At 38.4% G+C, this 12084-nt stretch overlaps 1 protein-coding gene across 2 annotated transcripts; it reads right to left on the reverse strand.

Annotated features, from left to right (window-relative positions):
- Positions 1–301: 301 nt before the first annotated feature.
- LOC101159702 (lipolysis-stimulated lipoprotein receptor) lies at positions 302–11450 on the reverse strand. Of its 2 annotated transcripts, XM_011485701.3 has the most exons (11): positions 11235–11450; positions 9584–9913; positions 7685–7804; positions 7318–7374; positions 6033–6179; positions 5637–5834; positions 5510–5566; positions 5202–5318; positions 3656–3944; positions 1656–2091; positions 302–1000 (listed from the first exon to the last, which is right to left on the reverse strand). In XM_011485701.3, the coding sequence occupies exons 1-11, from the start codon at positions 11272–11274 to the stop codon at positions 965–967; spliced, it is 1827 nt and encodes a 608-aa protein (XP_011484003.1). In that variant the 5' UTR covers positions 11275–11450; the 3' UTR covers positions 302–964. The 2 variants fall into 2 exon arrangements, with proteins under 2 accessions (XP_011484003.1, XP_004078372.1); XM_004078324.4 differs by lacking the exon at positions 7318–7374.
- Positions 11451–12084: the final 634 nt, after the last annotated feature.

Below are 12084 nucleotides of genomic sequence, written 5' to 3' on the forward strand. Positions count from 1 at the left end.
AATGAAAGTATTTGATTTGGCAACCTGAACGTATTCTGTAAAGAGACGAGGCACAGAGGAGAGCGATTCCCAATGCTCTACAGCCAATCAGGATGCAGAACACAGAGCATGGTTTAAAAAAAAGAAAAAGTGCAAAACTTAACTGACTAAGATCCACAAAACTGTGAGAGCGCGAAAGGTGAACTGCTTTACGGCGAGGATGCACTGTATTACATAACTGACGTCTGTGGTAGTCTGTGTGGAGCTGCAAACCACAGGTTGATCTGACAAAACAGCACCATCTAGTGGTGAACCAAACCAGTCAGTGTTTCAGGCGGAGGCTTTTATTGTAAAACAATTTGTTACACGATTTGATCATTCTTACTGCTTTGCTTTAAAAGTTTGTGTGGATTAAATGTGTATGCATTCCAATTAAAAAAAAACAGGAAAAAAAATAGATATGAAGCTAAAAGATAAAAAAAATTTGAACTGCATATGAATTTGCAAGAACTTATTTACAGTGAACATTTAAACATTTGTAAAGTTGAAGCAATCATTAAATGTACAGGGTTTCTTTACAAAAAAACACATTTATCACAAGTACAAAACAGGCAAAAAATAAAAGGTTTTCTCCATTTCTACATAAGCAACTAATCGAAGAGAAAAACAAACAAACATAAGGCATTTGATCCCAGTTGAAGTCTTTTAACCATTCAGATGTAAACATAACAACTTTCATGCAAACTTTATTATTTTTATTTTTTACACACTAAGGCACTTGTGGCAGCCACAGTATCTATGCATGAGAAGGCATGACATGTTTAATCTGTGTCCAGCTTTCCTGCATAGAAAACAAAAGTTTAAACTAAAAGTACATTTTGAAAATACATTTTGAGGGGAATTAAAATTTAGGGGAGAGTGCTATTTACAGTTCTAAAGCAAATTTCATCGATAAGTTGAGATTTACACCAAATCTTTGCTGACTTTACACAACCAGACTTTCCCGACTCACTGCTCCATTCTGCAGGAAAGAAAGAAAAAGGAGGAGTCGATCAACATGTTTCACAATAAAAGAGGCTCTTATTTTCACAGAAAGCCCAAAAGGTTTCTGCAAGAGTTTAGCAAAAGGCATCAAAAAGAAACCATTCTTCAGTCTTTAAGACATAACGATCATTCAGATTTAAATCACTGGCCTCTTAAGACATCAAGACTGTTTTTGAACACTTTTCTTACATTAGAGAAAACATCTCACCCTGTAGGGCAAATTTTAAATTGTTTTTTTTTTTCATGTAAAGCTGTGGGGAGACGCTGCTTAGACCTTTTTTGTTTCTAGTTAAAAGCTTCAGGAAAATGTCAGAGCAAACTATTTTCTTTAGAAAAACTGCTAAGAATTTAGCTTTTAATATTTTTAAGTAAGTAGATGTTTTTTTAATAAACTGATCCAACAATAGCGGCTCCAGAAACGCCTCCAACATGTTTTTTAAACATGTTTAACGTGATTTTAGTTAAAAATATATACATTATTTTGTGAATGTTTTCCTTTAAGAAAGAGTAAAATTACTGTAACACAAAAAAAACTACTTTCAGCAACAAATTTACACATTTTAGTTTAAACAAATAAAGAAAAAAAATTTTTTTTTTGCAATTTAAACCTGAAATCGTTCAATGCGACTCACCTTGCGTAAGTTGGACTTCTTTGAAGAAGACACGCTTTCGTTGTCGCTGTATGGTGGCGGGTAATTATCGTGACGACCAGGATATCCAGAGGGCGGGTTCAGTGGAAGGGGCGGGGCTCTCACCCGGTCCGAGCGGTCGCTCTCACTATCCAGTCGCTCCCTGCTGCGGGCCCTCTGCTGCTCGCCCATCCTCTTTCTCTCCATGGCCTCTCGCAATAAACTGTCGTCGTAGTCGTCCCGGCCTCTGGCACCCCCGCCATTCCGCCGATCCCTGTCTATGTCCATCAGATCATCACGACTTCGGCTGCGTCGGCCGGAAAGCTCACTAGAGGCCTCTCCCCCTCGTCGCCCTTGACTGCTGGGAGAGTAATCCCGGCGCCCGCGGTCATAGTCCCGGTCGTAGCCGCCGCGAGCGCTGTTGCTCCAGTCGTCAGATCTGCATGAACACAAAACGTTGAGGTGAGTGTTCTGGCTCACCTAGTGACATGTTGCAGGACAGCGTCTGAAGGTCAGCCTGACCTTTCTTTTTTTTTAAATCTCCGTCCGTCAGGAGAGAGTAAAAACTGAAGCAGGAATAAAATCAGGGGACCTTTTTTTACTATTGCCTCGAAGAAAATAAGAATAATATAAAAAGTTCAAGATGCCCAAGAAGGCCGGCTCCCCATCCCACAGCAGGTCTCTGTCTGGCCACCAGCTCACGTCCCAGGAGCCGGCATAGTGATGGGGATGGCTCCAGCCCCATCACTATACAGACTGTCCAGGGTGTACCCGCCTTCGCCCAGCCATAGCCGGATGGATGCTGATCGGCGATATGGTTCAGACGAGTACCAGATTGCGCCGCGCTGCTGTCAGACCTTTGTGCCGCACCCGTTGCTCAAATCCCGCAGCTGCACCTCAGAACGCGTCTGTATCATTAACTTTTCATTAAAACTGGCTGCTTTGTGAGAATAAACCAACATAAAGACGGAAGAAGATAAGTTAGAAGAAACAAAGGTGTACTGAAACAAAAGCAGCATTACTAAGCCGGAAAGTCCCACAGCTCGTTGGAAGAGGGCGAGGGCGTGTGTAAGTGTGTGTTCATTTCGCAAACAAATGGAAAGTACTATAAAAACCTTTTTTTTGTTTTGTTTTTTGCACAAAGAAAATGATTCACCAGCAGATGAACTTTGACGGAAGCTCACTTTAAAAATTTATTGTTTTAAAAATCGGAATATTTCTAACTCTGGGTGTACCTAATAAGGATGTTACTGGTTTTCAAAGAATTTACATTTGGAACATAATGTAATGTGAAGACGATGAATTACTCAAAGATGGGATGTGGTTTTCTGCTGATCAATGATGTCCTGTGCTTCTGTGCAGAAAGGAAACAGAGTTTGAGCTCTTTCTTTGCAGTGGTTGAAAAGGTAAAGTTCACAGACATAGGGGGTCGTATAGTTGCTCGGTGCCGCAGTTGTTAGCGCTCTTGCCTTAAAGGAAGAAGAAAACTGGGACCCCCCCACCCCACCCCCCTGCTTTTACTAAGCAGATCATCTACATAGATGAATTTGATTTTGAATAAATGCATTTTGTAAGTAATTTTTTTCTGCCTTTTTTTGTGTCAGAAAAATACAGATAATAGATAGACAGATAAAAACTTTATTAATCTCCCAAGGGAGAAATTCAGGTGTCCGGCAGCAAAACATACACAACAACTTACAATAAATAACAATAAAATAATAGTTCATAAAATAGCAGTTCCTATCAGGCAGATTTGTTACTGAACCGAAATGAACAAAGCCCTATGAAACTCTGAATCAACCGAATTGAGATTTTAGCATATTGTTACACCCCTAATTGTGGATAAACATTTTTTTGTTTTACAAAAGATTACTATTCCTTAAGCACTCAATGAGTAAACACATCGAGTGCTTGATTTGACGTTAAAACTATTGCTCATTTGATGTAAAGTTATTCATTTGTAGACTGGAAGTTAAAGTCTTGCAGTACTCAGTAGAACTCACCCTCTCCTGCCTCTGGGCTCCTCTGGGCGTCTGTGTGGAGGGTCGTCATCTCTTGGGTAACGCCTTCCAATGTCATCCAGGTTGTCCATGGAGCGAGCACGCACGCGATCTCCCATGTAACCGTCACCGCGGTGCGGGTAATCATCGCGATGGCGGCCTTGCTGGGACACGCTGCTGATCGTGCTCATGGCGTCATCTGGGTCAAACGCCCTGGGTGGGGGCTGGGAGCGACCCCCCCGGCCGCGAGGATCGGCATCGTGCAGAGAGCTGACCTCACTCATGTTATCCACTGAAAAGGTTCAAAGGGAGAAGATTGATTGATTGATTTGATTTATTTAAGTGTCATGCACTAATGTGCCCAGCCCACACGGGCTTATATGACACTGAAAAACAAAATACACAATACATCCCCATCACAAAAAAAAAATCCAATAACCCCCCTAATCAGAGTCTAACAGAATACATAGTGTCCATTCTTATTGTCCATGCCTTTGACACAAAATTTGTCAAAAGATTTCATTTTCAAAAAGCCAACGTAAAATTTTGTCTTCAGATAACCAAAACAAATCAGGAAATTTCTTTTGTATGACATCATACATACTAAGTCTCTGTTTTTCATACAAAGGAAAATAAAACAAAAAATGAAATTCATCCTCCATCACTTGCAGCTCACAGACCTCACAGTCTTTCCTACTCAGGAATGCCTTTAAAGCGCCCTACTTCCACCTGTAGGGGGAGCACTCCTGCTCTCAGTTGAGCACATAAGGATCTTTGTCCTCTTTTTCAGTTATATATAACATATGGCTCAGCAGAAAATGTGTCCTTAATTTGCAAATAAGTTCGTAATTTTGGTTTTTGAAGCAGTTTCATTTTCCAGTCTTTTTCATGATAACCAACTAAAGTTTCCTTAACATTATCTATCTTACATTTCAAACAATTAAAAAATAATGATTGTAGGTTCACAGAGGAGAGAAGAGAGAAGAAATGAAGCTTACAAGAAAAAGCTATAAATGTATTGGCGACGAACGAGAGAGTCATTTAGCACGACAAAGATTCCCTTTACTTCTTACTTTAATCCAAATGAAACGTTTGTTCTAGTAAGGAAAATTCGCTTATTTTAGATACATCTAAAATTTTTTAATATATCAAATACATTTTTCAAATGAAAGCAATAAATTGAGATTCTTTAAAAACAGTCCTCAAAAAGAGATTAACATTTTTTCAAGAAACTAAATAAGGGAAACTAATTTGAAGCCAAGTTTCAATAAATTAAAAGTAAAAATAACTTTGTGTGAACAAACTGGCATCTTTGTATTTCAGTAATATCACAGTTTGCTATTTCTTATGTATATAAGAATAGGAAGTACAGAGTACTTTAAATTGTTTGTAGTATTTACAAACTAGTGATTTTATCCACTTGTATCCCTAAATGTGAATTAGTAAATTGTTTTCTGGTCTTCTTTCTGTGTTTTATGAGTCTGTTAACATGACAAATTGAATGATAGTTTAGTGATTCATGTGGTTTCAAGGACAGATTGTCACTCACTGCGTTTGTAACCAGCAGGTCGTGCAGGATCTAGCGTTGCGAGCTCCTTCTCCATGTAGTAAATGGCACGTGTAGCATTTCCATCGGAGTCCACCTGAATGCGATAGCCGCTGCGAGCTGAAGAGACGGAAAGCAGAGATATTCTGTTCGTCTGGTTTGAGACCAAACCAAGCTTTACCTTGGCATTTATCTGGTTAACAGAATTTTAAAATGAAAGTTTTAAACTTCCACTTGTGTTTTCAGAACTGCATTACGGCTTGTACTAAGCAGTTTCCATTGCTTTTGGCTTTTCCTTTCCGTTCACTTACTCGGGTCCCCTCTGCCATCCTGACCGTGAAGCAAAGGCACCTGGGATCCCTGTCCAACTGCAAAACACAAAATGCTAAGTGAACGACGGCCCAGCAGAGCCAGAATTTCCAAGTCGTCAATATTTACCTGAACTGGCGCCGTCATATTCATAGCCGTAACCATTGTGAGGGGGCGGCTGTCCTGCTCCGTTAGGCAAAGGCAGCAGGGGCATGGCATTTACTTGCGAGCCTCCATATATCGGCTGAGCATATGTGCTGGGCGGATAGAGAGAGGCAGCATACTGACCGGCCATTCCTTTCTTCACTGCTTTCCCTGCCTCGTAGACTGCAAAACAGTTAGAGAAGGTGGATTGAAACTTTATTGTAGAGGAAGATGAAAGTCAGTTTACATTTCCATTACAAACAAAACACAATAGTTAAAACTATGATTTATTCATTTAAATGATGCCCTCATATGTTGATCAGATGCTACCTTTAGTTATCTGCTGAGTTTAAAGGAGAGACAACTGTGTGGTGTACTTACGGGCTCGTGGGCAGCAGCAGCGGTCTGGGCAGCAAGGGCAGCTGACGTAGCAGCAGCAGGTGTGAGGGCAACACTGGCACCAGCAAATTCCAATCATGAGCAACAGCAGCAGGAAGCCCAAAACCACGAGGACGACCAGCAGCCAGTCTGTGCAGATCCGCAGGTGAGACAGAGAATTGACGTGTTAAAGGGTTGCTTCCCTTACAAAAAGACCGAGAGGTGTTACACTGAAGGGACTTATTTGCAGATACATCTTTATTTTGGGGAAGTGGAAAGGTTTTGTGACATATAAAACAGATTTTTTTAAATAAAAATGGAAGAAACTCATGAAATCTGAAATGCAAAAAAACTTCAGTTTGATTTAGAAAATAAAACAACTCAAGTAAAAGTGGAAAAAAGGCAACAAGAATAGGAATGAAAAGAAGACAGCGTATAACCTTAAACCTTTCTATATGCATCAGTTAAATAATCACCTAACATTAAAAAAGAAAAGAACAACAAAAACATTAATCCTCCCTAAAAAGAGAAGGAAAACTAGATTAAAGGTCATTTCATTGTTTTTTAAAAGAGTGAATGAGAAAAGTTTGTCTGTAGTTTCTGTTCTCAGACGGGGTTACCATGGTGATCGGGCGAGCGAAATACATTAACATAACACTCAAATGTTTATTTCCCCCCCAAACTGGAAAGACATGTTCAGTCTGAAGGTTTAGGCTGCATGTCCCTGCAATCCCTCCCATCCTCTGTTCAAAGAGGTGGACAAACTGAGAAGCAGCTTTAGCGACTGCAGCCACCAAGAAACCGAGCAACGATCATGTCAGAAATGCAGGAACTGACTAATATCCGTAATAACAGCTGCTTGAAACATGTTCAAATAGAGAAGAGCTTTCTGTTGACGGCAATTTTTGTTTTTGGTTACACTATTCCTTTTGGTTGATTCAGAACCCCATCACCACCAGCCAACCACAACATCTAGCTGTGCATTTTCATCACAGGAAATCGAGCCTCACGTTAGAGACAAAATGTTAAAACTGTTAAGGATGTTTCGTAGAAATGATAAGATTGATTTAATAAAGAGAAACTGAAACAGAATCAGATTTATTTGGAGTAAATGACATTAAAAAGAGAATACTCCAGAAATGTGCTGGCTTTAAATTGCACATGTGCCAGAATATAACTACAATCTCTTTTCAATCATCAAAGGAAGACTGCGGTTATTTTACATTTCAGCTGTTTAAACAGCTTTCACCGTGGGACTGAAACTGCTAAATCAAGTGGCTTGTACTACCTTCCATAATCAGTAAGTCAATGCCAGGCAGGAGGTCAGTAGTATTAGACTTTCTCTCTGTGAAAGAAAGATAAAGCCACAATTACTTTAAAGTAGCGTCTGCTTGTTTTTTTACTGCCCACAGCTTTCAACTCCAAATACTTTTGAGAACTTTGTTTGTGGCAAATATCTTTCATTAAGCCCCAGATAAAAAAAAAAGGTAAAGTCAGCTCATAAAGGTTTTTGGGAACGTTTTGCTCCAAATGGTTTGGTATTCATTTCTGTTGTAGAACAGAAGATTTAAATAAAAGAAAAAAGGGGGAAAAAAGAAGAAAGCATACACCGACACACCAATGCTTGGGTTCTTATTTATTATTTGGAAACTCACCAAGAACAAGGAGCTCTGTGTAGTCTTCACTAGTCCCTGTGAGATCTTGGGATGAGATGACGGAGCAGTAATACACACCGCTGTCTCCCCAAGCAGTCTGTACGATGTTCAGGTCTGCCTCTGGAAGCAACATCTTTCTTTGGTTATCTTTTCAACCATAGGGAACACTTAAAATCCTTTAATTTTCCCAAAAATAGATGGTGGGTCTTTTGTATCCAGTGTGCCTAATGAGTGAATTTTGAACTCAAATGTATTGTCTGTGGCACACAGCGCTATAGTACAACTACAAACCCACAGTGCTTGATGAATTGTTGGGGCATCACGGCTATCACAATAAGGTGACTCGAGCAGGAATACGTACCTGTACTCTGCTTAAAAATAATCAGACTGGTTCTTTTATATTCACACTGTTGCAACTGAACAATGTTGAGGTATTGTAGTCTAAAGTTTTAATTCAGATATCAAGTTCTTAATTTAATAAATTTCCGTAATGGTTATAAGCAAATAACAGTAAATAATTATTTTTTTCTGATAGGAATGAAAATGGCATCCTTTGAGTCCTTGAGTTTCAAAGACTTGTACACTTAGAAGTCTTTTGAAAAAGATAACTTTTTAAACGCAGCAGACAACAAAAAAAAGCCACTTAGGAAAAAAAATAAACATAAAGTAGTTTCCTCCATCAGTTAGGTTTGGAGATCTTCGTGACACTTTCACAGTTTCTTAGTCATTTAAAGAGCAGATCTAACAGAAATGGATAGACACATGGGCCGCACCTTAGAACCGTTCTGTTAGTATGAGTCAGAATGAATCTATCAAAGAAATATGTCCTATGGTCTTAAAGTGATGTACTATGAAAAGACAACAAAGTAGTTATAAAATAATTTGAATCATAGACATAAAGCTACTAGTTGTTGCTTTTTCATTAAACTTGGGATCATTATTGTTTATTTGCACACATTTGAAGGTCAACCACAGGAAGAGAACATCTGTGTGTAAATTAGAGGAACTAAAGAGAAAAACAGTGAGGCCGTAAGAAACAGAGGTGAAGAAGGTGGAGGACCGAAGTATTTAGGGCAACAGATGATGTGGAAAAGAGGTGAAGAGATTTCTGCAAGCAGATTAGAACAGCTGGAGGATCTTTTTTAGGATTTTTAGGTATGTGATTTAAGAGCATCATCAAGAATGACAGGAAAGTTGTAGAAGACTAAGTTGGGATCCGCCGTGTTTAGAGACGGTGAATGTTTTGGAGATAAATGCAGGGAAGCAGATTGAGAAGGTTTAGGTGGTCAGAGGAGGAACAGTGGTTATGTTGATGCTTAAGTTGGAGCTGCCGGGAAAGAGGACTTAAAGGAAGACCAAAGAGGAGGTTCATGGGTAGTCAAGGAGAGCACGGGAATAGTTTGTGAGTAAGAACACAAAGTGACCCCTGAAGCGAACGGCCAAGACACAAAGAAGCATAAAGCTTAGATTATGAGCATTAAGTGCAGAATATAATATGCAGTGTTTACTTTCATTATGAACCAGAAAATGTGTTATATTTTTAGCTAAAAATATTGTATCTTATTTTTATAAAGATTATTTAGATTGTTTTCCCTTTCATGAAAATCATTTAACTATATGGCTTCAAAAGTAAAGACCTGACTAAAAGATTAAATGTGACTTTAAAAAGTTTATTTACAAAGCCTCAAAACGCCAGCATTTGTTGGAAAGCCTTAAACAAAAATCCTACTTCCTTTTAATAAAATTTTTAACTTTTTATTTTGGACTTAATTTCATGATTTTTTTTTCAATAAAACTAAAATCTATCGATTTGTCTTTAATGAAATCTTTTTAAAACATCCCCAAAACATTAGTCGCATAAATAAATAAATGTGCACAAAAGGGGGCAGATCAACTTACTGTTCACGATGGAAATCTTTCGACCCGAGTACTCTTTGCCCAAAGTAACGGCATCTCCCTGCTTGGAAGCAACCACCCGGACCGTCCTCTGACTGTCTCCACATTCAATAGTGGGGTTGTAGTTGGGGTTGTTCTGTGACAGGATGTTATCTGCACTGTTGGGATTGAGGGCAGCTTGGACCGGGTCCCGGCAGTAAGATTTGTACTTCCATGTGATCACAGGAGGCTGCGAGGCGGTCGTCTGGAAGTCACAGGTCAAGGTGACGGGCTGGAATAGGATGACGACGGATCTCCTGGTAGGACAAGTGACTGTGACAGCCAGGGAAGACTCTGGACAGAACAGAAAGAAGTTCATATTTGAATTGGCCTTAGAGGTACATGACGAAACACGAAATGCAGCCGACATTTTGCAACAAGGGGGAACTGTTACTCAGTCCGTCTAAACATTTAAGGTGCGGCACATAAACAGCATTACCTCACTTCAAGTATCGCTGTGCGTGGGAGTTATGAAAAACCACACACCAAAAAAAAATATATAATTCTAAATGTCAGTACAGGATTCATACAATAGTCAAAATGCAATGATTAGATTTATTGTACTAGAGACTGCTTATTGGGAATGTAAATCTCTAGAGCCATAGGACAAAACCAAAGTTACTTTGTTTTATGGGTTTTCTGCTTTCTAGTTGTGGATGTGATCACAGCTAACTCTCATGAAAACACTACATGACACAGGCTTTAGTAATAATATGTAGTTGTAGAGTTAGATAAGTTAATTCTTCTCTAGGAGTTCTGGTAAATCCCCTGTCTGTCCTGGGGGAGGATCCCTCCTTCATGTGGGCACCCCTGAGGTTTCTTCGTTTTTTCCGGAATCCGTTTTTTTAGGAGTTTTCCTTACCGCGAAGGGGGGTCTAAGGGCAGGGATGCCAGTATAGCTTAGTCAGTTTGTTAGTTCATTTTAGTATTTTCCTATTGAACTCTATGTATACATGATCCTTTTGAGTTCATGTTTCTCTTTTTCAATTACCAATACAAAACCCATTGAGACGACTGGTGTTGTGATTTTGGGCTATACAAATAAAATTGAATTGAATTGAATAATTATCCTGCCCACGGGTCTAATTTACTAGGAGAATAGTTTCTGGCATGATGAGTCAAAAACTATATAGAAAAAAAAAAGAAGGAGCAGCTAGCCTTAATATAATCAAGGCTAGCTGCTCTTCTTTTTTTTATATAAAATCTCAAAAAAGCTGCTCCTTCTTTTTTACAAAATCTCAAAAAAATACCACAAAGTTGTTAGTAAGATTAACAATAACCAGTAGTATCACCAAAAAAATAGCATACATTTGCAAACTTTGTCTCTCTTGTCACACGCACCTAAGTTTTCAAAATATACACACAAAGAATAAATAAAATTAAAAAAACATACCATAACCACTTGCAACTTAATAAAAAAAAATAATAATTAAAGGTTTTTCAAATTTGAACTAAACAAAAACGTTTACAATATGTAAAAAAAATAGTGCTACTAAATACACAAACGCATTGAAACTAATAAATAATTGTCGAATAAATGCGTCAAACAAGGAAAAGGAAATAATCACGGAAGAGGGCCCACCCAGTCAGTGGAACGAGAACAAGGCCAGCTTACCTGTCGCCATTAAAAACGCAACGATTACCGCCCAAAACATGATTAATCCGGTAATTTCTGCCTTTTTAATCAACCAAAATAATCAACTCACTAAAAAAAAAACACTTATTGAAACCTAATGTTATACATAATATAAAACGGGACCGTTGTTTTGTTCAGCCAGGTAGCGTCGCCTCCATTTTGTACCTTCTTCTAAAGAGAGAAAAAGGCGGTCCCTGAGTGTTTCAAGCCACACAGATACTCTCGACAGGTAAACATTCACACAGGTGGAGAAACCATTTTTTTTTACATGGGTGGATTTTGTTCAATAACTGGTACAATTTAGTTTAAGAAACGTGACTCAAACGACAGAGAACAGATATAAATTAGACAAAAATGTGATATTCATCGACTAACATTACTTCTATAGTAATATGTTTCCTTAACATAAATACTTTTTACTAGCACCCTACCCATACTCCCTTTCGGGTTGGTACAATCCACTTTCTGATAAGCGATATCAAATTACTGTTAATGATAAACTCCATTGAAAACAGCGAACAGAAACACTCTGGAATTGTTGAACATGTATGAGATGTGTATAGTACTTAGTCTTGTAATTTGTAGGTATTATCAGAGGGTATATGTGTTTTTATAGATTTATTAATTTACTTAAACCATCTTTTCAATGTGTTTAAAGAAAAACTAAAAAAAAAGAAGTGCGCTCAGACCCGCCTGCATGTAAGTTAACTAAGTCTAGTTCTATAAATTAAGTTGCATTTATATTTATATAGTTGTTTTTCTTTATTAGCATATTTTGTTTTTAATTGTATTTAGCTTAATTTGTTATTATATTTTTATTTGCTCTGTA

Source organism: Oryzias latipes, chromosome 16 (assembly GCF_002234675.1).
Source record: "Oryzias latipes chromosome 16, ASM223467v1".
NCBI lineage: Eukaryota > Metazoa > Chordata > Actinopteri > Beloniformes > Adrianichthyidae > Oryzias > Oryzias latipes.

Coding starts and splice junctions, on each gene's coding strand:
- LOC101159702 (XM_011485701.3), bottom strand. CDS start 11,274: ATGTTTTGGGCGGTAATCGTTGCGTTTTTAATGGCGACAG. Junction 9,914..11,234: donor TGCGTTTTTAATGGCGACAG/GTAAGCTGGCCT, acceptor TGTTCTGTCCAG/AGTCTTCCCTGGCTGTCACA. Junction 7,805..9,583: donor AAAGATTTCCATCGTGAACA/GTAAGTTGATCT, acceptor TGTTGCTTCCAG/AGGCAGACCTGAACATCGTA.